The 26,441-nt window shown below is 36.5% G+C and overlaps 3 protein-coding genes across 12 annotated transcripts; 1 reads left to right on the plus strand and 2 right to left on the minus strand.

The window, feature by feature from the left end:
• Positions 1-3,281, minus strand: LOC113768307. Its single transcript, XM_027312601.1, has 3 exons — positions 3,079-3,281; positions 564-2,818; positions 1-262 (listed from the first exon to the last, which is right to left on the minus strand). The coding sequence occupies exons 1-3, from the start codon at positions 3,140-3,142 to the stop codon at positions 176-178; spliced, it is 2,406 nt and encodes an 801-aa protein (XP_027168402.1). The 5' UTR covers positions 3,143-3,281; the 3' UTR covers positions 1-175.
• Positions 3,282-9,336: 6,055 nt separating this feature from the next.
• LOC113767320 (protein IQ-DOMAIN 14-like) lies at positions 9,337-13,201 on the minus strand. 3 transcript variants are annotated; one of them, XM_027311370.1, is made up of 4 exons: positions 12,875-13,201; positions 11,100-11,575; positions 10,275-10,481; positions 9,337-10,193 (listed from the first exon to the last, which is right to left on the minus strand). In XM_027311370.1, the coding sequence occupies exons 2-4, from the start codon at positions 11,505-11,507 to the stop codon at positions 9,600-9,602; spliced, it is 1,209 nt and encodes a 402-aa protein (XP_027167171.1). In that variant the 5' UTR covers positions 11,508-11,575; positions 12,875-13,201; the 3' UTR covers positions 9,337-9,599. The 3 variants fall into 3 exon arrangements, with proteins under 3 accessions (XP_027167171.1, XP_027167170.1, XP_027167172.1); XM_027311369.1 differs by having other exon boundaries at positions 12,782-13,201; XM_027311371.1 differs by lacking the exon at positions 12,875-13,201 and adding an exon at positions 12,302-12,746.
• A 4,807-nt stretch (positions 13,202-18,008) lies between these two features.
• LOC113767554 (nuclear poly(A) polymerase 4-like) lies at positions 18,009-25,820 on the plus strand. 8 transcript variants are annotated; one of them, XR_003468025.1, is made up of 12 exons: positions 18,010-18,742; positions 18,839-18,916; positions 19,743-19,850; positions 21,595-21,657; positions 21,736-21,894; positions 22,641-22,754; positions 22,848-22,910; positions 22,994-23,323; positions 23,418-23,582; positions 23,737-24,688; positions 25,108-25,187; positions 25,295-25,820. XR_003468025.1 is itself a non-coding variant. In XM_027311687.1 (12 exons), the coding sequence occupies exons 1-12, from the start codon at positions 18,587-18,589 to the stop codon at positions 25,320-25,322; spliced, it is 2,448 nt and encodes an 815-aa protein (XP_027167488.1). In that variant the 5' UTR covers positions 18,011-18,586; the 3' UTR covers positions 25,323-25,820. The 8 variants fall into 8 exon arrangements, 6 of the variants coding, with proteins under 6 accessions (XP_027167487.1, XP_027167485.1, XP_027167490.1 ...); XR_003468026.1 differs by having other exon boundaries at positions 25,453-25,820; XM_027311687.1 differs by having other exon boundaries at positions 18,011-18,742; positions 23,737-24,840.
• Positions 25,821-26,441: the final 621 nt, after the last annotated feature.

The following is a 26,441-nucleotide window of genomic DNA, read 5'->3' on the forward strand; positions in this document are numbered from 1 at the left end:
CACTGAAGCATATATTAATATTGTTGTACAAGTTACAGCCTGCTTTGCAATGACTAGTTCCTAAGACAGCTAGCTTCCCTTGTAATTTGTTTAAAGAGAAGGCTAGCTGCTGAAACAACAAAGAGCTGTTTCATTAAGGGAAAAGAAGATAGAAAGCATCTATCTGTAACTAAATTCAAGGGCATGTGGCTGAAAGGTTCCGAATTCGGCTTGATCTCCTCACTGGAGTTGTTATTGCCTTCACATTTCCCTCTCTGCCTCCCTGTTTCAGCCAAAAATAGAGATTGAATACTTGCTCTTGTATCAAATTTTGCATCATCTGAAGTGTCTAAGAGATGCTTCAAAAACAGCTATGACAACTTCTCCCAGTATATATATATAAGCCTCATGGAGGCGATTTCCTTTTCGTAGTTGTTTTTAAGAATTTTTGTATTAGCAAATGAAGCAGTTATCTAAGCTCTCATGGGATCAAGATACATAGGAAACCAAAGTGACTGACTCATCCAGAAAGAAAATTGTAAAAAGAAACGAAACTTAGTATAAATAAATATGTTCAGATTTACCTCTTTCTTCTTGAGCATGATCTTTTCAGCTGTAAAGCTTCCATATGAAGGAGAACCTGTACTTGAAACATTGAGTGTCTGAGCTCGAGCAACTGGCTGAGCTCGTGACTGCCCATGAGAAATGGAATAAATGGTCTCTCCAGTTTCAATCGTTCTGCCTTTCCGATCCAAACTCCGCCTAACAGTGCTGAATTCTCCAATCACAAACTCTCCAAGCAACTCGACATCTGGTGCATGGATGTATGTTTCCTTGTGAGCTTTTTCAAATGAAAAAGTCACGGATGAAGGTTTCAAAATAGACTCAGCTCTCTCTTCCGCATGCTCAACTTGACCACAAACTTGTGCTTGAATCAGTTTCTCTTTTCTGTCAGCCGCTTCAAGCTGAGAATCATGCAGAGGAGCTGGTATTGCCCTTAAGCGATATCTGTAAACTAGACATGCCAAAAAAATGGAAAATATAGAGAACATTATCATAGCTATGGCAATCGGTTCAAGGTCCAGGAAGTTAAGATCCTTTATTGACTTGCCACCTATTTCAAACCTGCGGGCATGAGCTTCTGTGTCATCATCAATTTCTATCTTCGCAGGCAGAAAAATTTCATCTCCTACACTGCTAGTAGTAGCTTCAGATAACTGCAGTTCAGTCTCATTTGTTTCCTCTTCGACATAAATTCTGTCTAGTTCTTCAGCCTTGTCATAATTTTCACCATCCCTAATAGTTGTAGCATCTTCAATTCTCTCTGGTCTATTCCTTGTCATTTCCTCTCCTGCTTTAGCCCCCTCAATTTGATCAGCCTTGTAATCATTTTCCAATTGATCAGCCCTGTAAATTAGATTAGCAGGCTTTCTCTCCAAACTTGCACACTGCTGCAGCCCTTCAGAATCCTTCTCTACTTCATTCAGTTCTTGGTCAGTTGCTGCATCAGTTTGAGCATTTTCAAACACTGGAAACTGATCAGACGCCTCATTTGTTTCTTTCACCTTATCATTTATAATTTCAGCACTTTTCCAGTCTGGGCAAATCAATTCCTCATCTCTTTCATCATCCTCGCTGATATCTTCAAATTCACCAGTTGGCGGCTCAGGGATTTCAATTATCTCATCAGTGCTTTCATCCCATTCCTCCTCATCATCTAAATCTATCTGATATCTTCCAAGTTCATGATCATCATCCAGAGTAAATCCTAAAGTTCGCTCTGATCCATTTTGCCATGGACTACCATGCACATTTGTGTGGCACCCTTCATCATCCTCGCTGATATCTTCAAATTCACCAGTTGGCGGCTCAGGGATTTCAATTATCTCATCAGTGCTTTCATCCCATTCCTCCTCATCATCTAAATCTATCTGATATCTTCCAAGTTCATGATCATCATCCAGAGTAAATCCTAAAGTTCGCTCTGATCCATTTTGCCATGGACTACCATGCACATTTGTGTAGACAGCTTCAAATAGATGTTTCTGTATTCTGTGGTACCCTTCCATAAGACCTCCAGTAGCTTGTACAACTGGTGAAGGTCTAGGATTGTTCATAGACGATATGTAAGAAGTTGATAGCCCTATGACAACCAACAAAACTAGAAATTTCGCCAATCCTTTCAAACACCAGCAATTTGGCACCTCATCTTCCTCGCTTTCTTCATCCTCGTCACCATCAGCATCTTGACCATCATGATGGTTATCCTCTGCCTTAATCATCATTATCTGTGAAGAACCTTCTTGAGGAGAAGAATCCAAGAGCTCTTCTTGATCACATTCTGAAGATTTTTGTTCATCAACAATTTTCTGGTTCCGGGAAGTAAAAATTCCACTTCTTTGGAGTATCTCACGCCTCCTATTTGGTTTGTAACGCAGAAACTTAGGCCTTGGGGAGAGATAGTTAGTCAAAGGGTCATAAGGCCTCACAGAAGAATCAGCAAAACAATTATTCACCTCACCATCATAGAAAACAGAGGCATTAACACAAGCCGAATTAGCCCAGCTCGATGTTTGATCACAGTGAGGAGAGGCACCCAAACCTGTGTAGTGGAGGCCATTTTTTGCTTCAAGGATCAGAGATTTTGGGTAATGGGCATTATCACAAGAAGTTGTGGATTCAATTTTCTCAGCCAGAATTTTTGTTCTTGGAACAGTAACCTTAGATGTTGCAGAAATCGTAGGTGACATGAAGTGTTTGGTCACAGGTTTCTTGGGGTTCTGAGACTTGAAATTAGATCCCAAATTGTCATGGTTTACATCATTCTCTTTAGTTTCCCCTGCATTTAGTTAAAGAAAGCACTCGCGGTTACCCAAAATACAAGAAAACTGACGATTGAAGAAATTTTAACATCAAAGATCCTACTTTTTGCAGGCAGAGTGGACCAAAACAAGTTTGATTAACACAATAACTCCAAGAATTTCTCAGTTATACCCAAAATATACGAACAATCAAACAGATTAAAGGAAAAAAAACAACTCATATTACAAAATGCAAGTTCCGTAAATTAGTAAGAGAAAAAAGGGGAAAAGGGCTTACCTGATATCGAGAGTTTTGGGGATGCAGGAGGTTGTGATGAAAAACCCTTTCCAAAGCTGTCCATCAATGGCTTCAAGCTTGTTTTCCCTGAAATTCTATGCTCGTCTTGGAGAAATTTTCTCTCTCTTTTGGTGATCTTCTTCTTTGTAAGATTGAGCGGTTCTCTGATTTTTTGAACTGTTAGCACCAGGTGCTTTCTTGGAGGCAGTTGCACAGGCGGTATTAACTATCAACTATCAAGGAGGGAAAGAAAGGTGGTTTGTCTGGTTTTGGCAGTTGGGGATTTGAATTTTCAGTCTCTCTCTCTTTTTGACCGTTGGGAGCTGGAAGTTTGTAACGGCTATAAGGAAGGGTCATCCTTCGGATCTTGGGGATATCTGGGCGGGCTCTAAGTCCCATGATTGCATTGGCCTTGATCCATATCTATTAGGGAGGAGTATTCGTTCCCTCTGAGATGATGGGGACCCAAGGCCCATACGCTCTCAAGTATGTCCAATTTCAAGATTCAGCATTAGTGGGAACGTTAGTTAAATAAGTTTTACGGACATTCGTCGGAAAAAATTACGGCTTTCAAATTCTTTTAAAAAAAAATGGTAATTATGATAAAGGGAATTCAATCCTCAAACCTTCTCTTTACTCTTTGCCCTTGCAACGTTCGAAATTTTCCATGGACCAAAAAAATGAATAAAAAGGATTTCCCTTATAATAGACTAATAGTTAGTACTATTTTGGATTGAGAATATATGAAATTCACCATCAAACAGCAATTCTTTAATGAACAAAATATTTTAAACTTGCAAAAAAAAAAAATTCCTAAGAGCCCATTTAGATTATAATTTATTTTTTATTATACGTAATGTATATTGAGTCGTTGTTATGGTCCCTATACACCAGTTTTGTCTAGGATGAGTCCATGTCAAAGGGGCACATGGACAAAGTGGGTGGCATTCGGCTTTGTTTGTAAATTGTAATTGTACCTTTTCACTAGTTAGTTCACTCGAAAAGTTTTCACAAAATCAAAAGTTGAAAGTTTTACGAAGCTCACTTGATATTATTATTGGTATCGGATGCAGAAACTTTCACAAAAAGTTTGTATTGGTCAAATGGTTGATTATGGTATACTTTAATTTTTGGGTGAATAATTGGTTTATAAATGCAAAGTCTTTTTTATGTTTCAAAGTAACTTTTTTTTAAGTGGATAAGAAACAGTTTTGTTTGGATAGAAGATTATTTGAAATAATTACTGTATCACTTTTTTTGTAATGAATGTAATGTATGTGAAATAAAAAAATGATTGAAAATATACAAAAGTATGTTAGAAATTGTGTTTATGATGCAAGTACATAATTTGAAACCAAAATAATGGCTATTCAGACGGAATAGTTAAAAAGTAAGTAGCCTAATTGGGGAGGATGTTTGGATATACTACTATTGTTTGCCAAAAAAATATATATATATTTTTTGCATTATAAACACGTTTCTCAATTATCTATTTATTATTCACGATCATCACTTTATTTCACGTATATTGCATCACGAAAAGTACTGCAATGCAATGATATTCAAATTTAAAAAAACACGCAAATAATCTCCTACCCAATTATTTGCACAATAGTGAATGGCTTCAAAAGGTCAAAGTGACGATTTTAATTCAGCAAACTTACCGTTTGAATTGACCCACAAAGATGGTACTGCTACCGAGTACAATGAAGCAAACATTGGACTTAGACATAAATGCAAGCATTTTCTTTGACTTGAGGATAGGATGGTGAGCAAGAAGACGTCTTCAACATGTTGGGACTAGTAAATTAGCAAGTACCGTTAACTAAGAACAGCAAACCCATTACTTTGAAAAAAAAAAAAATTGACTAATTTTTTTTAGTGTATCTGTTAAGCAATTAATAAATCCCACTCACTCTCCCGCTTTTCAAAATTCAAAGTTTCAAACCCCATTAGCAGCCCTCCACTCTATAAGTTCATGGGCCTAATCAAATTGGAGCTCCTCGATTTGCATTAACAAATTAACCTCGTTTCTTGCGTTAATTAATCCCTAACAAACCTCCCTAGATCATTAGATGGTGTACTTATAATAGTAATTTTAAGTATTTTAGTGGTATTAGTACATCAGAGAAGGGGTATGATGACGCCGGCCATAGCCGTTGGACCAACCACAAAACACCTCCCATGTTCTCTCGTGAACAGAGATATCCACAGGAAAGTGTAAGACGAGTTCATATTTTCACACACTGTGTTTGAATCAGTAGAGACATGCCAGTTAATTAGGGTTAATGCTTCTCTAATCTTGCAAAAATTTTTTAAATACTAATAACTCTCTCTCTCTCTCTCTACGTTCAAATTTTGGCCCTTTATTTTAATGTCTTCCTTTTCTTGAGGGAAGGATTAGCAATGCAAATAGAAAATGTCAACTAATCAATTGTTCCTCTGTCCCATTTGCCCCATGGTTTTATAATCAAATGCGGATTAGCGAGGCTATATTATTATTTACAATGACGCTAAGGTGGCACACGCTATAGCAGCTGATATATAATACTTATGAAGATATTTAAAATGTAGGGATAAAGAAATAGGGCAATGATAGATTTCTTTAGCTCTCAAAGTCACTGAATTTGTCATTTTCATATTTTCCTATTTATAATTAGTTGGTTTAATGTGTTTATTTTAAGCTTTCATGTAAGAAAGGACTAAAATACATCCCATCAAATCTCTTAAATACATTTTTAATCACCATTTTATCTCATATATATCATATAAAACAAACACCACAGTATTTTTTCAAAAATTTATCCTAAATAATTTACCATCTAAACAGATTTAGAATTTAATACGCTGTATCCTGATAACTGATAGCAGTAAATAGTTGATAGTGTTCATTGGAGATTCTGTAATACATCGTATTAATATATTTTATGCTCGAATTTTTGCTTATATCATCTCATTAGCCATTGCTTAAATGAGCCAAGGACCATGCATGACTAGAGAACTCTTTTATGAAATTTTAAATACTAAAATATGAACGAATGAATTTACTGAAATAGTCATAAAAGAAAAAATATGAATGAATGAATTTACTGAAATAGTCAAAAGAGATAAAAGAGAAAAGAGGCATTTCTTTTTTACCTACAAATATGTTATTATCTTATTCTAACCAGTAGTAATCAAACTTAAACTCAGATATATGACGGTTAATAATTATAATTCAAAAGTCAATTCTTAGAGAATTATTAATCTAACAATATTGTGAAAAAAGAAAGAAGAATAAAATTTCCAATCTTTTGATCTTGGCTTTCCAAGTTGTGTTCCTCTTATGGGCAATGTGAAAGTTGACATTCATGAGGTTCGTGCAATATGCATATATATATATATATATATACATATATATATTTTTAAAAAAAAGAACTCTTTTGCATGTTATTTTCGCGTAGGAGTAAGTACCTTTTTTTTTCTTGTTATAAAAGACATAAATTCATTATTATAAATCTGCATTAGCGAGAGAAAATGCTTCAATATGTCACAGGTACATGAGATCAGAAAATCATAAGAGACAACAGTGAAAAAGCAAGAATCATAAGATAACATTATTGTAAGCTTAGTTTTGTTTAATACAAACAATTAATTCTCACACACTTATTTTTCAATTTAACTCTACTCTTTCTAAAATGTGTCATACATCATAATTTTCCAACACCAACTAAGCCATCCGAGATGATCATCAAGTGTTGTGTTGTGGTAAACATCTTGTGCTTGAATTCCTGTCAAGCCTTCAAAGATGCTTTGCGTCAATAACGAGCCAAAAGAAATAATCTGCATGAAAAATTGTGCCGTTATCCTTAACATTTCAAAACCTGTGTGAAAAGTACTACTACAACAATGCAGCAAAGGAAGGATGTTTCTCCTTTGACCTTTCCACCAGAGACGGTGGCACTTGTGTTGGGATAAGATACTAGGAGCAAGGGCAATTACGGGAATCAAATAATTGTCCAAGAGCAGGGCAGAGTAGAATCTTATCGTCACACTGCACGAAATATCTAATATGACGTCAGCGGAACGGAAGCTGATACAGTTAAAAAATTCTGAAATTACCGAACCAACCCTGAACCTGTGTCTTTTCTGGCTTCTTACAGGCGAATGAGTGATGCAAAGCAGCTTTCGATTTTCAAGAGATCCCCCAACACATCAATCAAATCAAATACTAATCATTACTGATAAGAAATTTAAGATTCATTAGCATATTGCAGTGACACCACCTTAATCACGTGCCTCCCACCTGAATAAAAATCAACCAATTTATTTTTTTTTATCCCTGTTCGTGTTTTTGGTTATGGAGTTGAGTCCCCATTTGAGATTAGAAAACCGCAAGTGTTTCTGATTTTGGATTTATTTAGATTTAGAATAAACAAAAGTTGAGAGAAAAATACGGTTGAAAATATAACTGGACGTGTACTGTGTATCCAAAAGCTAAAAGCATATCAAAAAAAAAGAAAAGAAAAGAAATCAATGGAAACATGTTCTATAACTTCAATTAAGTGATATTGTAAAAAGGCTGTTGTCCATTATCAAATACTTTAGATTTGGTGGGGTGGGAGGTTAAGGGTTTAAACCTTGCCTCCCAACAATTGTTATAATATGTGATTTCTTTAAAAAATTCATTCAGGTACGTAGTGTACCCGTCTGGTCCAATAGTAATTAAATCTCTATTGATCCCTGTAAGTCCAGTTGGATTTCTTTCTTAGATTAAGAAAAAAAATTAAGTGGTATTTTAGGTTGTTGTGGGATAGACGTAGACAAAACTACAATATCAACACTCGTGCCCCTTTAATAATTTGTTAAGACAACAAGGAATCAAATTTATGGGACTAATGCTTTATAATTCTTGCACTTTGCAAACTTCTTCATGGGACTAGTGTTCATATCTTTTGCTTAGCCGATTGAGCGAGCATACCCTCTCTAATAGCTAGTTTGGGAGGATGGAAATGAAAAGAAAAGAAAGGTTTTGAAGGGATAAGAAAGTTTTTCCATTGTTTGGGAGTTAAAATGAGAAGGAAAATAAAAGAATAGGAAAGATTCCACGGCCCTCCACCTTTTGGAAAACTTTCCGCCCAATGTTGGGCGGAAAGGTAAGGAACGGATAGAAGTTTAAGTAAATTTTTCAATATGACCAAATTACCCTTAAAATCTTGATACAAAACATTTTAATACCTGATGAATCCCTCTCACATTTGTTTATAGAAATAGCATATTTGTAAAATAATTTGTTTAAGTATCTTTTTCTTTCCTTTGCATTCAACTCCCAAACAAAAGAAAACTACTCACTTTCTTTTCTCTTTTAAAACTCTCAAACAACTTAGATAGAAACTTTGATCCTTTCTTTTCTTTTCTAACTTATCATTTCTCTTCTTTTCTTTTCTATTCTAAACTCCCAAACTAGTTATAAGAGTCAAAGTTTGTGTTGAAGACTAGTTGGAAGTTGGGACTTTGGGGTTTAAAGCCGGGACCCGAAAGGCATCCAGAATTTGAAAAATTTTGAAACAGCAACAGCTTGAGTCCATGCAATTATTATCATTACTCATTTTGCCAAGGAAGAATATTCTCCGACGTATAAATGGAATAATTTCACATTTGTCCTCTCCGGCTGAAAGCTCATTCTGAGCGTCTGTCTTTTGGCTTTAGCAAGAACAAGCATTAATGGGAGGGAAGAAGAGCCCCTCCTCAGCCTTGTGCACCCCCACTTTTCTGGCTTAGACTAACCACTTGCCTGCATGTAAATTTCATAATTCATACCAGAAAGTAAGGAAGGAAAAAGCATTGGGAAGAGGACGCCCACATTCCCCTAACACAAGACGGTCCTCCTCCACATTTATCCCACTTTCTTTCTTTTAAAATCAAGACGTTATCCGATTCCTCTCTCTTTTGGTACTAATTGTTACTTTCGAGCAAGGTGGAAGGCTCATCGATGATCGATCTCACTTTTCTAATAGCAGAAGAATATTTCTACTACGGACTTGCCTTATAAAGACGTGTGTACATGTCTATATTTAATTGTTTGGAAGTCGGAATTATATGCTTTTCTTGACCCGTGAAGAGGGGGTGTTGAACCAAAACCGGTTTTGGGATCTCTGGGATGAATTCATATGGCATGTATTGAAACAAAAAAGAAAAAAGACTATCAAGAAAGCTTGGAAACTAGTGCAAGAACATGACGAATTTGTAAGCACGAGGGGAATATTTACACCAACACTATGACAAGGGACGGAGATAGCTAACTTAATTGATTTCTCATTCATGAAGCATCATCCATCGTTGAGTTGAGTTGAGTCAAACTCTATCGATTAATTTACACCAGCGCTCTCTGTTCTAAGCTAGTAGTATTGCTAAGGAAAATCAAAGCATAGAGAAGTTAATGTTGGTTAGTTCCTCTTCTCTATTCAAAAACTCGTTACCCGTTGCAACACATGAAACTCTGACATCCCAAGATTCATCAGCTTGAATAAGATGGAAAGGAATCAGAAATTCAAATCTTCTTCAACTTGGGCACAGGTTCTCTGCATTCTAATGCCAGTGAAGCTAGTTCTTGATGCCATAATTTCATTCAGCGAAAGCCGCTTTTTTGGCCCTGGCTCTGGTCTTTGCTTTGGAGCACTGTAAGACCTCAACTTTGCTCTGAATGATTGTGTATTTGCCATATAGTTTGGATGGTTGGAGTATGGCCTAAAAAAGCTATCACCACAGACGCTCTTGGATGGCGTTACAGGGACATTGGAACGACCGGAGTTCATAAACCTGGGGGTGCTCTGAGCAGTGGCGAACCGGCATTCATCGCCTAAGAAGCTCCAATCGTAGTCTTGAAAGTGGTGGCAATCAGGGATCGATAAGCGAGCTGGAACTGGACAAGGAAGAGGCGATGACATAGCCTGGTAATGCTGATCATCACCAGAATCAGACATGCAAGTAGTAGTGATTCTGCGAGACCTTGATCTTGGCTTGATCGTATCGATTTCGACTATTTTTGGGCTGTCATCAAATCCAGAGAGCGAAGCATCATATGAAGCTGACAGTCTCTTGCTGTGAAATTCACTTCTGCACTCGTCAAATCTTTCCTGAGAAGGCATCAAAAAATGTTGAGCAAAACCAAGTTAACCTGAATCCATCAAATATAGAGTTCAGTTTAGTCATCATACAATGGATCTCCTAGCTCTCATTTCCGGTGGGTATCTGTAATCACTATTGGTAGAGCGACGAGCCCTCTGGGAGCGGACAGCTGCCTGAGCTCTAATTAGAGCTTGCATACTATGTAGAGTTGCTGCGGCTCTCTTTCGAACAAGGTAACCTCTGACCAGAGCCTGTAGTTTTACCAGTCCTTTCAGAGCTCTCAGAGCTTTTCGCGCCTGTCATAGTACCAAAATCAGTTCACCTTTCAAGAATATGCAGACTCATAAACTACAAGCTTAGAGGACTGATCTTTGGAATCCAGAAACGAACAGAAATAAGTCACAATAAAGATATATGCAAAACTGAAACCCTGCGGAACAAAACAGACACACTGATAATTCAAAACAACAATAATGAGGAGCACCATTTTTTTTACCCAGTTCATGCCATGCGGAAGCAACATTTTCAATTTCAAAATCCTACAAATAAGGGAGAGGCAACATCCCAAGTAACCGAAAAATAAAAAAGCACAAGATTATGATAACTAGATTAAAAAAAAAAAGGAAAGAGAAAATAAGAAAAGCATTTTTAAAAAATCACTGTTCAATCAGAACGTTGGGAGGTGGGACTACTTTGCTTTGCTGACATTCCGAGGCAAACAGTAATTTACACAAAAAAAGATAGCAGCCAAGTATGAAGGGTCGAAAATAGAGCCTGCGATATAAGTCCAGCATCAAACAATCAAGATTCAAGAGTCAACTTTAAAGGCGAAATCCAACTTTCCAAGTAACCTCTGAAGACATTCTCAAACAATCAAGATTCAAGAATCAGCGTTAAGGTGATACCCAACTTACCAAGTAACCTCTGAAGACATTCTGAATCTTGATAGCAGCCCACTTCTCCCTACTTCCTCCATTGAACATAGCTCCTCTGCCCTGGCTGGTAAGTCTCACAACAGCAACGGCAGCCTGAGCTGCGGCTACTGCAGCATCAGCAGCTGCTGCAGTGGCAGCAGCAACAGCAATGGCATGCTTGCTCTGCTCCTTCTCCGTCTGAGAAATGTAAGATCTAAGCCAAGCTGAATCACTAACCGGAATGCTCACCGGCCTCTGACCACCCCCAATCCCAGAATCCTTGCCGGATTTTGCAAAACTCCATCTTTTCTTCTCCTTCTTTTCACTACAATTTGAAGAATTCTCTACATTTTCCTTGTCCTTCTTCATTCTCAACAATCCCCTCAACCATCTTGTAGCTTTTCCCATCTTCCTCTTCTTTTCCTTTTCACTCCAATATGCTCAAAGAAAAGATGCAGTCTTGAGACAATGTAATCCTACAGACATGAAAAGAGAACCTGTCAAGATTGCAATCTTTAGAGCGTACTTGGGTGGCAAATGTTTTATGCAGGGTACTCTCTGTTAAGGGACACTTGAAATCTTTTACGTGTTGCAAACAAGCTGCGGAAGTGATGAGAATAGAACCAGGGGAGTGAACAGGAAAAGGTATTATAGAAGGCATCCGTGCTATAAGAATGGAGAGAGAAAGATTAGTATATTATTTTATTATTTTTGTTATTATCATTATTCTTTTATTTTTTAATTTATAGATTTGGTTATTTGGCCGAATGGCTCTGACACTACCTCGTGAAGAACTGTGTGTTACAAGACAAAAAGGCATCACTGAAAGAAACAGATTCAAAAAACAAAATAATTAAATCTGGGAGAGACTACTGAAACATCCCAACCAAACAAACAAGAAATTACGGACAAAATCAGTAGTGTGAAAAGTTTTGAATTACGCTAAAAGAGAGTAATAATTTCTATGAGAGAGATTGAGACTCGAGAGTGCTTCAAAGCCCCCACAATTGCTACCTCCTAAAATTCGAAAAAGGCATGAAACTTCCACCTTCAACCAATGAGAACTCAAAACAACTGCTTACAGAAAGCACAATCATTTCGCACTTTTCTTAGCCTTCACTCCACCAAAAACAAAAATATGTTTCTCTACCAAAAAGCTAGTCAAAGAAACAGAGAGAAATTACAGACAAAATCTTACTTACTGTATAAGTAGCAATTGCAATCACGAAAACAAGAGACAGAAGGGGAAAAAGCCAAGCTTGAATCTTGCTACTGAAACTGCACCTTCTTCTAAAATTCAAAAAAGCAATCAACTCTTCTACTTCCTCCAATGAGAAACTACTGGAAGAAACCACTCACTCAATCACTTTATCAAACAGTAAACAAACTTTCTGTAATACACTTTACAAAATCTGTCTCCCATCCCATCCCTCCAACTTTCTGGAGCAGCGTGTACCAAAAAGATGAACTATTTTTTAACAAAAAAAAAAAAAAAAAACTTTTACTATCTGGTTCTTCCCATACCCTGCTATAATAACATGCATGAAGTCTTGACCGACTCTATGAGTCTATCCTATCTTTCTTAGCCTTTTCTCATGAGCTTTTCAAGCCAAATAATAATAATGAGACGGGATTCTGATAAAAAAAGTACGTGATGCGAGAGTAATGATTTTTCAGTGTACCGTAGTAACTGTACTATCCTTCCTCTGAATCAACCATTAAAGCTACTATTTTCATTGATAGGTTTCTCTTGTGTAAGATAAGATAAGATGTACCAGAACAAAAGGGCTGATGAAGGAAAGATTTCTTTTGATATTTATTGGGTCCCCGTATCTCAATGGATTTTCGTTGACTTGGAGTTGGTTTGCTTAGAAATCTCTGCCATTTTTAGTGCAGAAAATCTCTCTGGAAACAAGATGATGGCTTTGGCTGAAACTGAAAACAGCAGAATAGTAGTGGGTAGTGAGTGAGCAGATCTCAGGCTGCGTTGAATTCGTATGGACGAGGACAATTTCCAGGACGATATGGTGTAATTAAGAGGACTACAAGAGTTTAGGTAAAGTTCCCGAGGAGGGATTTCGGTTTCGTAAGAGTTGTGGGGAGGGGGTAGTTGAGCAATTAATTAATTTAGCAGCATCCCACCATTACGTGAGCGAAAAATGGTAAGCTGAAAAGGCGCAGCACTCCACCGCTGCTGTGGATGGTCTTATACAAAATCCGACCACAAATGAATGAATGCTCTTTTCTTTTTCTTTTTTTTTTTTTGAAATTCAAATTAGTTGTAATTATTTGGTTCTATTTTTTGAATTCTACGCGTGGATTCCGGGGGAAACAATTATAAGTTGGTGTCGCAGGTTACCAGATGTATATAACTCAGTAACGCATAGCAGATTTTAAGTCAATTCTAACAAACTCCGCCGATCAACACCCAAAACATATACTATAATTAGCATCCTGGGTCTTTCTTCTTTTTTCCTTTCTTTCCTTTCTTTTTTAAAGTAAATAGAAGATTTTAAATCCAAAATTTTTTACTTATTTCCCCTCCCACCTTAACACCAACCCAAATATCGTGCTTGGTGATCGTATCGCATAATTCGCGAATTGCATGCACCCGCGAGAGAAGGGAAAAAAGTGAGAGCGTGAAAGTCGATTTTTTTTTTTTTATCTCATATACAAAATTGTAAAATATCATAATATGACGCTTAAAAATATTGTTTAAATTTTTCACTTGCTACCATGGAAATAATTATCTTTTATCTCAAATATGTCACATAAAAAAAAAGAGTTACAATATTCTTTTAAAAGAATATCCAAACACACTTATAATAAAAGTTGCTATTTCCTGGATATAATTCAATCCAAAAGAAATCCTAACGCACCTACCAAAAACGAACATGGACCACAAATGACACACAGAGGCCCAACTCGGGTGGGGTTTGTTCTTTACTCGCAACTAGTACGCCAACTTCGGGCCACACTATTCTTTGCGAAAAGTGGAAAGGATATGAGCATGAATACAACTACTAAATATAATATAAAAGGGGTCACTGTCAATTACTACTAGGATTAGCAAAAATTGGATTAACATATCTTTGGTAAGAATGAACATATCTTCTTCCTGGATTAAACCAAAAATTGGATTAACAAATAAAGGAAAAGATAGATATACATCCATATTCCAACCTTACCTATAATGTTGTCTGACACGAGGACTATAAACAAGATTTTTTAACACCAAATTCATTCTTACTGACATTCTTAAATTTTCCAAAATTTGATACAAAAGAAGTTCACATTAAATGCTGAATAAAGCTAGCACAGAAACGAAGAAGCTGATTAAAAATTGATAACAGGATTGCATATAGAAATCTATGTATAGTTCAACAATTAGCATAAAATCAACATAAAGGGTGCCAACAGTTGTTAGTAAAGCATTGATTCTCGTAGACACCAAGATTTTATCAATTCAATTTATTTTTATTGTTATCTTTATTTTTTTAAAGTTCTTTAAATGAAGTCATTTTTACTTAATTGGTTTTCTTTTGTAGGAAAGTGAAGAAAGGAAAAGAAAGAAAATGGAAGTGAAAAAAAATTAGATTTTTGGAAAAAAAATCAGAGATGAATTTTGGATAAATGAAATTTTTTGGGAAGATATTTGGGCCTAACGGGTACCCAAGTATTTCCCAACATTTTCCATCAAATAATGGGTACAATTGTGATGCATCCCATTTTAAACCCAATATCAAATTACAATATCCATCACGCCCAAAGTCCTTTTGGACATGAGTAGTCCATTAGGATTTGGGACAAATTGCCACCTCTAGGATTAGGCCAACGGCCGCTAGTTATTCCATGGGATTTTTTTTTTAATCGATTCTTGCTATTCCTCACCTATACTGATTTTTCCCATATAATTGACAGTGTCCCATTTTGTTGGTAAAAGTAAAACCAAAGAAGTGTGCTATCTATGACGGCTATAACATAAATAATATGACTCTTTTACATTTTTGCTAGCTAATATAATAATTTACATAAATACCACTCGTAAGATTGGGGCATTTCGATAATAACAAAAGCATTTTTCAATTTACCCCAAGGAGAATGCGTAACCACATGATAATTAATTAGAGAAAGGCTATATGTCGGGAGTCTGTCACTCTTGATGGGCTAGAAACATGATGTGTAGGCTCACAGTTTTGGCCCAGCTCAATAGACCGAAACCCAACTCTTAACTTGGAGCCCGTAAATCTGCCTATTAATAAATTTAGTTAAGAATAAATGTTTACTTTTTATTCTTTCATTTTCTCCTATAACAAAATAATTAGTCTAGTTATTTTGATCTCCTTCACCATTTAATATTGCGTCACCCGCCCTCATGTACCCTCTATATGTATTCGTGTATGTATGTATGATTTTACTTCTACGTAGAGTCGGATTGAAAGTTTTGGGCCAGGAATAATGGCAAAAGATTAAAGGAAAGTTCTTGCTGCATTTTGGATCATGACGAAAAAAAAAAAGGGAAGAAATTGCGAAATGTGGGTAGTCCGAAATCCGTGGAGCAACAGATTAAGATGCATTCGAAGAACCTTCTAGGTTGACCATCTTTTGATACTGTACGATGAACGAAATGAAATCGGACACGACGACTCCGACCTTCACAACTTTTGTGAGAGTCAATGAATATCCTCTTCAGCACACCGACGAATGCAGCTAGAAATTTCAAAGCACCGCCGACAAATGTTCTGTACACGGAGAATTTTTCACATGCAATGCAGCTAAATTCCAACGAGTTATTGACAACTCATGCGCCTGTACAAAGTTTGGCCAACGTACATTTTCCTTGCAGCTATGGAGTCTTATTTTCCAAGCCAATTTTGTTTGTCGGCAGCAAAGCATCATGAATCAGGCTTGAGTACGTTCCAAATTGGTACTGAATCTTGAAAAATAATAGCCATTTGAATTGTTATTTTTTGGAGTTTTTATAAAAGATTTTTATAATAATTTGATATATGTGAATTAAAATAAAAAATGATTAAGAAATATATTCATGAAAAATATAAAATAATTTTGGAAAAAAACAGCCGTTCAAACAAGGAAGAGGAAATCATCTAAGGTGCCCCTCAAATCACCCATCACACAAATTTGACTAAGTACTATTTCCCCTTTTTTCTTGTGGATTTTATCGTGAAGATATTTTTAAATATATCGCTATAGTAAAATTTTAAAAAAAAACACTCCAAAAAAAATACCTAATTCATATCAAAACCATGATTTGATTGTTACAAGTACTCATAAAACATTTCATTTTATCCCAAAAACTTGAAATTCATACTTAACTGCCCTTTATGGCTTTATCCAAAACAAACACAACGCTCCGTTGGGTCACAAACTTTTGCTATAATCAGAACACGTGTCAAAATGCAAAGATATATTTGTTCACCACGGATATTTTTTGTTAAAATATGGTTCTAATTATTTTGTAAATTAAGAGTAATAATCGATGGGCACGGATGTGCTGATTGGTTAGTTTAATGGCTAATTCATGACAAAAAATTATTGAATTGATGCGGATAATAGTTTAATGGGTGATCAACTATAGTATTGGACTATTGGTATAGTTATGTATACCTTACACAATCTAGTAGATAGTCATATAATAATTTTGTTATACGTTTCAAATCGTATTTGTGTATATAAATTTAATGTACAGCTATACATGTAAGTTACATCTTTTAAGAGAAAAATACAGCAACCCTACTTATCCCAACCCACTATTTTCCCAACTTTTTGCTTGCATGCATGCTCTTTCTCTTCGTGGTAGATTACTACGCACTTCTCCACCTTCACAACTTTTCCACCACCTGTCAATCAACGTTATAAAAAGAAAAGGTTGGATTGGGCGATGAAGTAAAAAAAATCATAAATAAGAGATTTTAAATTTAAAATCCTCTCACATAACAAAAAAAAAAAAAAAGTACAAAACGAAATTCCAATTTTTAATTCCTAGTTCCTCCAAGCACAGACACGTTAAAGAAAGGAATTTTAAAAAAAATTCGCCCGCACAAACAAAGGGATAATTTCATAAACCTTCCCTGAGGTTTGTCATAATATCACCGAACTTCCCTTACTTTTTTAAAATTTCACTTATCTCCATTGTCAGTTTGACAATACTAAATATTCATATCAAAAGTCAAATTGACAACATCACCCTTGCTCTTAATAACTATTTAACAAAAAAGCCAAAATAAAATAAAATTTTAAAAGCAAAAAATTTAAATAAAACAATTTTGCTAGCTAATAATGGTCCAAATTTCTTTACATTGGCGTCATGGTAGAATAGAAATTAAATATAGTCAAGATCAATCACTTAGGAGGATTTTAGAGAGTTAACACCTTAAAAAATTTCCTGCACAATTACAATTAAGGAAATCAAGATATTTTTTGGAAAAATATGTTTTAATTCATGGTGTAGTTTAAGTTGTATTGAAAATTAAAATAATCTCTTCATATGTGTGAATTTTTCAATGTGTAAATTTTGTTTTTTGTCAAATACAACTAAAATAAATAGTTTACCTCAAGAAATTTACACCTTATAAAAATTCAACCTTGTTTTATTTTTTATTGTTGTTATAAATTTCATAAGTAGGATAATATAAGGGTAGTATTGAAACAAAAAAATTATCGTTCTTGTATATCCTTCAAAGGGGTTAAAATGTTACAAAGAATATCAATTTAAGGGAGGTAAGTGAGATTTTAAAAATTTTAAGGGAGCTCAGTGATATTATAAATGTTACAAAAAATTATCCCCACAAACAAAATACTAGCATCATCCATCCCAAATATCCCCGAAGAAAGTACTGTACAATGATCCAACAAAATAATCACCTACACACTGTTGCTTCTAGACGGTCCCAATCCAATTTCGCAACTAAATATCTATTTCCTTTTCCCAATCTCTCTCTCTTTCCAACTCCTGCTCGGTTTAGGATGTGAACGTGCGGCATTCCGTGTCAAAGTCCCCTCCTTTTATCACCCCCCAACCCCAGAGGCCAAAGTTTCGTTGGACTGCTGAGGATTTTTTTTTCCCTTAAATTTTTTTTGTCCTAAAATTCGCAATCCTGGGGGATTCGAGTTTGCTTATGAATTTTCCTCTTATCAGATCCATAAATTGGGTCAACTCAATTCTTCTGTTTTTCGTTTTGCCCAATTTTGACCGGGAAACTTTTTACCAGCCCTTAGCCTTATTTTGTCTCCTGATCTAGGGTTTTGATTCAGCAATTCTCTGTCCAGTTTGAACGATATTTTGAATTCGGGGCCAATTTTGTGATTTTGATTGGGACAGCTTTTGATCTCAATTTTGCTTTTTGATTAAATTGAGCACCAATCCTCGCTGATTCTTTTTTTTTTTTTTTTCAATTTAAGTTTAGATTAGGTTTTTCTCGGATTTAGGCTTAGGGTTAGGGTTAGGTTAGGACTTTTTGTTGGAGATGGTGGGTTCAGATGGTTCGAATGGGTCCATGTCACCTTCGCCGCCGCAGCGGCAAACGCGGGAATCGGCCCCAAAGCAGTATGGCGTCACAAAACCCTTGTCTCAGTCTGGACCCTCAGAGGCGGAAAAATTCAGAACTAAGGAGTTGGAAAAGGTTTGATTCATAACGACAGCCTTGAACTTTTTCTTTTTGTGTTTGATATTTGCACGGTGGCTGAGATTTTGGTTCGGGTTTCTTCAATTTGTTTAGTTTTTGGACGATTCTGGGCTATACGAGAGTGCTGTAGAGGCTGTGAAGAGGGAAGAGGTTCTAACTCGACTCAAACAGGTATTCTCCTTGCAATGGCTCTCAGTAAAGTTAAGATAGGAATCTAAGTTATTTACAAGGTGGCTGTCGCAGTGAAATCATAACTGCATTGCAGCTATTAATTGACACTAAACAAGAGGGGGACAACTAAATGAGAGGAGGATTACAGAACATTAGACTCCTTTGCCGACTGTATATCCATAGACTCTATCCCTTTTGTTCTTAAGATGTGATTTTTATTGAGATCTTTATACTGAATGTGAAGTACAACGAGAACCATCTCAAACTGATAAGTGAATTTTGAGAGAATCCTCTGTTGCTAGTGCAGCATTGGGAAGTGAATTTGTTTAATGTCCTAGTTAGCTGATTATGAAGTGATCACCAGCTTATTATAACGTCATTGGGTACTTAATATCAGAGTCATCTATATTAATTTCAGTAAATTGCGGCTCATTTTGAGAACTTTAGCATCATGTAGATGGGTTGTTAAATGTTATAAAATTTAAGTATCTGTTAAATTAATTTAAGAGTTGGCTGGTGATTTTGTACATTGGCATCTATCCTAAGCTATAAAGTTGGGTTGAATTCTGGTGACATGCTTTTCTTGTTATGATGTTATCAATAGCAATTGATTATATCTTCTATCTGAATAGTTTCAGTGATATTGTCTTTTCCTCTACGTCCTAATTATCTGTGGTAATTTTCATGCCCGTTTAGCAAAATTGTGAGCTCTCTGGGTGGTATTCTTTGGTGCAATGACATAGCTTTCTCATTTTGATGTCTTTGTTAATTAGCCTGTAATCAATAATACCCTCTTTTACATTCTTTTTTCTTTTTTTTTAAACAGATTGTCAAGGATTGGGTGAAAGAGATTACTCGCTTGCGAGGTTATACTGATCAGATGGTTGAGGATGCTAATGCATTGATATTAACTTTTGGTTCTTACCGACTCGGGGTAAACAAACTTTATTTAAATTGGTCCCCTTCCTTCTGGATGATTTCACTATCTTCTTATTGGAAACCGGTGGGTGGTGGGTGGGAAGGGGTGGGAACTTTCAAGGAAAACAAGTTGCCAAGTTTTTGTTAATGTGTCATAGCAATATGTCTTGGTTATATGCCACAATTTTCTGTAAGGATTAAATGTCTTCGGAAAAGTTTGGTGTGCTCGAAAATAGTTATTTCCAGGTCTTAATCTTATTAGATGTTAATAGGGGGTGTTGTGCTTCCTAATCCACGTTATGCGTATGAAAAGAAGCAGCCATTATAAGTGCACTAAAAGATATTAAATATGGCATATATGCTACCTATTTCAGAAAAATCAGACGGATATATTGGTATTTGATAAAATACTGGCCTACCATATTTGCCTACCATCAAGATGAAGTACTTGCCCTTTAATTGAAACAAAGTCGTTTGAAGGAAAGTAGACAAATCTCTCTTTTTGAATGGTTATCACTATCTTCTTTTCTCGTGAAGATCTGGTTTAGTAATTTTTACTCTGGTTGAATGGTCTTTGAGATGGTTAGGGAGTTGGTCTTACATGCTCCCCCTCCCTTATGCTTGAAATCTAGATCTATCTAGATCTAAGTGGGGAAAAGCAAGAAGCAGCTGTCTAATTCAAACTTAATTCTTTTCTTCTGTTATATTAGCTGTAGTGTTATTGTGTTGCCATCTGCTTCAGCTGGCTGGATGCTTCTAGTGTTGCTTCTGCCTCCATGAATCCTTTGACAATTAAATTCTTTCCTTCAGTTCTATTGGAAAACATGGACATGAAGTTCTGTTAGATATACTTGATTGTGCGTACACTTTGTTACTTTTCTGAGATTCACTATCTTCTTATTGGAAATTGGGGGAAAAAAACTTGCAAGGAAAACAAGTTGTCAAGTTTTTGTTAATGTGTAGTTATATGTCTTGGTTATATGCCACAATTTTCTGTAAGCGTTTTATGCCTTCAGAAAAGTTTAACGTGGTTGACAACAGTTATTTCCAGGTCTTAATCTTATTAGATGTTAATAGGGAGAGTTGTGCTTCCTAATCCATGTTATGTGTATGAAAAGAAGCAGCCTTATAAGTGCACTAAAAGATATTAAATATGACATATTTTAGCTATTTTAGAAAAGTTAGATGGATATTTTGGTATTTGACAAAGTACTTGCTACGATACTTGTGCTAATCTTTGCCTCTTGCAATTTTGCCCTCTAAGGGAAACAAAGTCATTGTAGAGGAAAGTAATCAAATCTCACTTTTTAAATGGTTATCACTATCTTCTTTTCTCGTGAAGATCTGGTTTAGTAATTTTTACTCTGGTCGAATGATCTTTGAGATGGTTAGGGAGTCTATCTTACATATATATTATCACTAATTAGTACTTAATCCTTTTCTGCTGTTATGTTAGCTGTAGTGTTATCGTGCTGCCATCTGAATCAGCTGGCTGGATGCTTCTAATGTTGCTTCTGCCTCCAGAAATCCTTTGACCATTAAACTCTTTCCGTCAGTTCTATTGGAAAACAGGGACATGCAATTATGTTAGATGTACTTGGTTGTGCATACACTTTGTTACTTTTCTGAGATTCAATGGCATTGATCGAAACTAGATTGAGTATTCTGATTTTTTTTTAATCTAAAAAATGCAATTTGCATATTCTTGTTGATCAGTTTGTAACTTTATGAGCAGGAGTCATCTAATTCTATTATTTTAGGTACACGGTCCTGGAGCTGACATAGATACATTATGTGTTGGGCCATCATATGTGATGAGGGAGGTAATGTGGGCACTCAGATTCCTTTACAAGTAAGGCTAATAATCTTGCCTCCTAAAATTTAGCTTTATGTGGATGAAGGACTTCTTCTATGTGCTGCATGATATCTTGGCTGAGATGGAAGAAGTTGGTGAATTGCAACCAGTACCAGATGCGCATGTCCCCGTCATGAAGTTCAAGTTTGATGGAATTTCAATTGATCTTCTTTATGCTAGTATTGATCTTTTGGTTGTCCCAGATGTAAGTTTCTGTTAGCTCATTCTACTTGTCATCCTGGTGTCTTCTTGGTTGAAGTTGCTGAAGTCTTGCATCGCACACTGTATTATTTAGCATCTTTCGCTTTACGTTGTTATTTTTTTCTGTTTCTAATGGGACAATTTCCATTTAAAGTGGGACTGGACTGCCTATTGATTAATTTTTGTCTTTTCCCTTCTGACACTTTCTTCCGTCTGCTCTGGCCCTATCTTTGCCCCTCATCTTACTATTTAGCCTAGCCATTTCTGCCAGAAGTTATGGGTGATCTATATACCTTGTTTTCACTTTTTTTTTTTTGGGTTATTCAACAAAGATGATTGCAAATTGATTCTGATGGGTGTACCTGCTGTTCTCAATGCAGCAAAGCTAATGTTGTGATTTTCATTAATCAATTTCTTAACATTATCATTTTAAAAAGTTAAGAAACTATTGAGTCAATTCCTTTAGCTCTTGCTGATGTCAGTTAATAGTCCTCAATCTGAAGGTTGCCTGTTTCTGTTGGATCTTAGTGTATTCACTATACATAGCCCAAAATTCAATTAAGTTCTGTATGAATAGTCTGGTATTCATGAATAACTCCTGTTATGCTTTGATTGAATCTTCTAATACTTTTAGTTGCATTCATTTTTTTTGAGTCATGTAGTTAATTTTTGGAGCATCATTATCAATAGTCAGCTTGTTAGGGGATGAGATTGCTTTCCATATATTGACTTCATGGCTAATTTTATCAGGATTTGGACATCTCTGACGTCTCAGTTTTGCATAATGTTGACGAGGCAACTGGACGGAGTCTGAATGGATGCAGGGTAGCGGATCATATACTTAAGCTAGTTCCTAATGTTAAGGTAACTGTTTAGCTTTATGCATATTGCTGTGTTTATATTCTTAAGAGAAACTACGTTTTCTTTTTTTTGAAATGTCTGAGTGGTGTTTACTAGAATTTCCGGACGGCTCTTCGATGCTTAAAATTTTGGGCAAAAAGGCGTGGTGTTTATTCAAATGTAAGTCTGGTTTTAATTGCAGATTAATTTTTTTCATCTTTGTCTGGATTTGTTATTGACTTGTGTTGTTTTCTCTACCTAAGGTGACTGGGTTTCTTGGTGGTGTAAATTGGGCTCTTCTTGTGGCTCGTGTATGTCAGCTTTATCCAAATGCAGTACCAAGCATGCTGGTTTCCCGTTTTTTCCGAGTTTACACTCAATGGCGCTGGCCAAATCCAGTTATGCTTTGTGAAATAGAGGACAACGAACTTGGATTCTCTGTTTGGGATCCTCGAAAAAATCATTGGGATCGTGGTCATCATATGCCAATAATAACTCCTGCTTACCCATGCATGAACTCAAGCTACAATGTGTCAGCTAGTACTCTGAGAGTTATGATGGAGCAGTTCCAATTCGGTAACAAGACATGCGAGGTATATCAAAACTTCCACTATTTTGGTGTCTGTTGAGCATGCTGTTTGACAGCTTTTTGCTAAGTTCCTCCACCCTTCTCCCTCCAATTTTCAGGAGATCGAGCTGAATAAAGCCCAGTGGAGTGCTCTCTTTGAGCCGTATTTGTTTTTTGAAAGCTATAAAAACTACTTGCAGGTTGATATTATTGCAGCTGATGTTGATGACCTGCGGGCCTGGAAGGGTTGGGTTGAATCTCGACTAAGGCAGTTGACTCTGATGGTAATATCTGTTGGTTCTAAAAATGTTATCTGTGAACGAGGCTTCAGTAACTTTTAATTGTAGGCGCTATTCACCTGAAACTTGACAATTTAACTGAAGACTTTTGAAGCAAAATTAAATGTTCTTTTATGCTTTTTACTCAACTTTTTTGCAGATAGAACGAGACACATTTGGGAAATTACAATGTCATCCATATCCCCATGACTATGTTGATTCTTCAAAGCAGCGTGCGCATTGTGCGTTTTTTATGGGTTTGCAGAGGAAGCCAGGAGAGGTGATTCAGGAAGGTCAGCAATTTGATATACGTGGAACAGTTGATGAGTTTAGGCATCAGATCACTATGTATAATTTCTGGAAACCGGGCATGGAAATATATGTGTATCATGTGCGTAGAAAACAGATTCCTTCTTATGTATTTCCTGAGGGTTACAAACGAAGTCGACCTTCAAGGCTTACAAATCAGCAGCTGGGTGATAAATCATCTGAAGAAAATGGAGAGATTTACAGGTCTGGATCTACTGAAAGATGTCTAAGAAGGAAAAGGGAACTTGAAGGGTCGGAGAACAATCAATCGAGTCCCGAGAAAAGGCAGTCAATTAGTCCTTGGGAGAGGGATTCAATATCTCCTGAAAACGGAGATATTTACAGGTCAGGATCTACTGAAAGATGTCTAAACAGGAAAAGGGAACTTGAAGGATCAGAGAACAATCAAGTGAGTCCCGAGAAAAGGCAGTCAATTAGACCTCAGCGGCGGGATTCGATGTCTCCTGATCTCCTTGGTGTAAAAAATGGCATTGCACTGAATGAGTGCTCGTCGACAGTGCTTGTGAGGGGGATGGAAGGTGCTGAAGCCAATGGACTCTGCCTGAGTGGAAGCACCTCAGAATTGCTTTCAGACAATTTGACAAATGGAGGCACTGGCATACAAAGGAATGAGAGGCAACAGGTTGAGCAGCAGAAAGAGGTCTCTGAAGAGTTGAATAAGCTGAATGGTGATATGCTTTTAGTGGAGAATGGTAAAGCTGGATATATCTTAGACACCAGTGTATTAGCCCATGTAAACAGTGAACTCACCAGCAAGGATGTTGGATCTGTGTCTCTTGCAGGTAACTATGACAACAACCATGGAAGTCGTGATGGGTTTAAACTCCAGGAATCTTCATGGGTTGATTCTCACAAATCAGATACCAAGTTGCTTGTGAACTATAATGGGGAAAATAGTGCACAGTTATATGGAGATGAATTGCAGGAGTTAGAGGTTTTGGATTTAAGTTTTCTTTGCTTATGCGCTTGAGATATTTTATTTTTTTTTACCATACTTTCTATTCACTCTTATCCATATCCCCGACTTTGAGAGCAGGACCCTTTTTTTTTTTTTTTTTTTTCTTTTCTGGTGAGGCCTTTTTTTCCCCCATTTTTGGTTGGTGGATAATTTTTGTGCTTCAGCTTGTATTTTGTGCATTTGTTTACCTGCATGGGCTTCATTTCCTGTGTTTATTGATTTGTGTCTTTCCTCTCTATGAAGCCAAATGCTGCCCATCATGAAGTGGTGCTGAAGTCCAGGGATGCAGTCAGCTCGGAGTCTGTTCAGAAAACAGTGATGAGGCATGTTCATCAGTTTTTGTTACTTGATTCCATTATGTTTATATGTTTTCTGGGCCATTTTTGTCTTTATGCTGCTGTTTGTCGGTTGTTTTATGGCCATTTTGTAGCCGGTTGAGTCTTACATCAACAGCTTGAAAGATGGTATGGTAGACCTGCTAATAGCCAAGATGGTAAACAAGATTTGATCATGGATGAAGAGGGAAAGCCAGCACGTCGGGTAAGTCTAATGTACATTGCTGGCTTTCATTTTCTTCTTTTTTTCCAGGCGTGCGTTTTCTTCTCGCCCTGTGGAAGGAAAATGGAGGCAGGAATACGAAGAGCTGGGTTGAATTTCAGTTTCAGTGGCTTGTGTACAGTTTCATCTTTAGTCTCCTCTAAACACCCTTACAAAGATTTCACTGCCGGTTGAGCAGGCGTAGTAGCTATAATATAGGTTCTCTTCCACCTGGGTATTTAGGGAAATGATACAATATGTTGGATCAAAGTACCGGGTTGTCTGTCTAGTGGACTTTGTTTAAGGTTAGGAAGTTGTAGCCCTCATCCCTGTGTAATCTTTAGCTAGAACTGATACTGTACATGAATGATTGACAGCAGTGATTGATATTATTAGGTGAATTAGAGATTTCTCCCATCTCTGCTTGCTTGCGCGCGCTCTTCATTTACTTTTTATATGTTATCGCAAGTACTAATAAATAGTGACGACTTACAATTCATGCATGTACAGCCGTAGGAATTCCTAACACGTTTAATTCTCTCGCGTGGTTTCTGATGCTAAGCTTTTGTCGATCCTTTTTTTATTTTGGCAACTCGGGAGAGAGGGTGGCCGATGGAGAGTAACTTTTCATATTGGAATTTGATATACCGTTGTTAGTAGTTATATTGACTGAAGTGGTTTTGTCGACTAAAAACTTTACCTGCACTTTGGCTTTGGAAAGTTCGTTTCTTCGGCTCGATTCGTTCGTGGAGTTGCCGAGTCAAATCATTTTTAAGCAAACTTGGATTTGGTTGTAATAATTCTCGAGTCAACCTTGATCAGGACGCCGGAACTATCATCGATTCAATTAACTGAATTTGATTGACCGTGCATGTGCATATATCGCCAGCTAGAAAGAATTGAACCCAATATCGCCGACAGATGCATTTTATCAACTGGAATTGACTCAAATAAAATACACTATTTATCGCAGTGAACTCTACCAGATGACAAAAAAAAGGGAGAGGTTGGTTGAAAGTTGGAGGCTTCTTTTGTAGGGA

The sequence above is a fragment of the Coffea eugenioides genome, chromosome 4 (genome assembly GCF_003713205.1).
Source record: "Coffea eugenioides isolate CCC68of chromosome 4, Ceug_1.0, whole genome shotgun sequence".
In the NCBI taxonomy this organism is placed as follows: Eukaryota; Viridiplantae; Streptophyta; class Magnoliopsida; order Gentianales; family Rubiaceae; genus Coffea; species Coffea eugenioides.

What these genes read in the sequence shown, in the direction of transcription:
- LOC113768307 (XM_027312601.1), bottom strand. Translation starts at nt 3,142, where the DNA reads ATGGACAGCTTTGGAAAGGGTTTTTCATCACAACCTCCTGCATCCCCA. An exon ending in CCCAAAACTCTCGATATCAG is followed by an intron (nt 2,819 to 3,078) that starts GTAAGCCCTTTT and finishes AACTAAATGCAG; the next exon opens with GGGAAACTAAAGAGAATGAT. An exon ending in TCATGCTCAAGAAGAAAGAG is followed by an intron (nt 263 to 563) that starts GTAAATCTGAAC and finishes TGGCTGAAACAG; the next exon opens with GGAGGCAGAGAGGGAAATGT.
- LOC113767320 (XM_027311370.1), bottom strand. Translation starts at nt 11,507, where the DNA reads ATGGGAAAAGCTACAAGATGGTTGAGGGGATTGTTGAGAATGAAGAAG. An exon ending in ATGTCTTCAGAGGTTACTTG is followed by an intron (nt 10,482 to 11,099) that starts GTAAGTTGGGTA and finishes GTACTATGACAG; the next exon opens with GCGCGAAAAGCTCTGAGAGC. An exon ending in TGAGAGCTAGGAGATCCATT is followed by an intron (nt 10,194 to 10,274) that starts GTATGATGACTA and finishes ATGCCTTCTCAG; the next exon opens with GAAAGATTTGACGAGTGCAG.
- LOC113767554 (XM_027311684.1), top strand. Translation starts at nt 18,587, where the DNA reads ATGGTGGGTTCAGATGGTTCGAATGGGTCCATGTCACCTTCGCCGCCG. An exon ending in TTGGTTCTTACCGACTCGGG is followed by an intron (nt 19,851 to 21,594) that starts GTAAACAAACTT and finishes CTATTATTTTAG; the next exon opens with GTACACGGTCCTGGAGCTGA. An exon ending in AGCTAGTTCCTAATGTTAAG is followed by an intron (nt 22,755 to 22,847) that starts GTAACTGTTTAG and finishes GGTGTTTACTAG; the next exon opens with AATTTCCGGACGGCTCTTCG.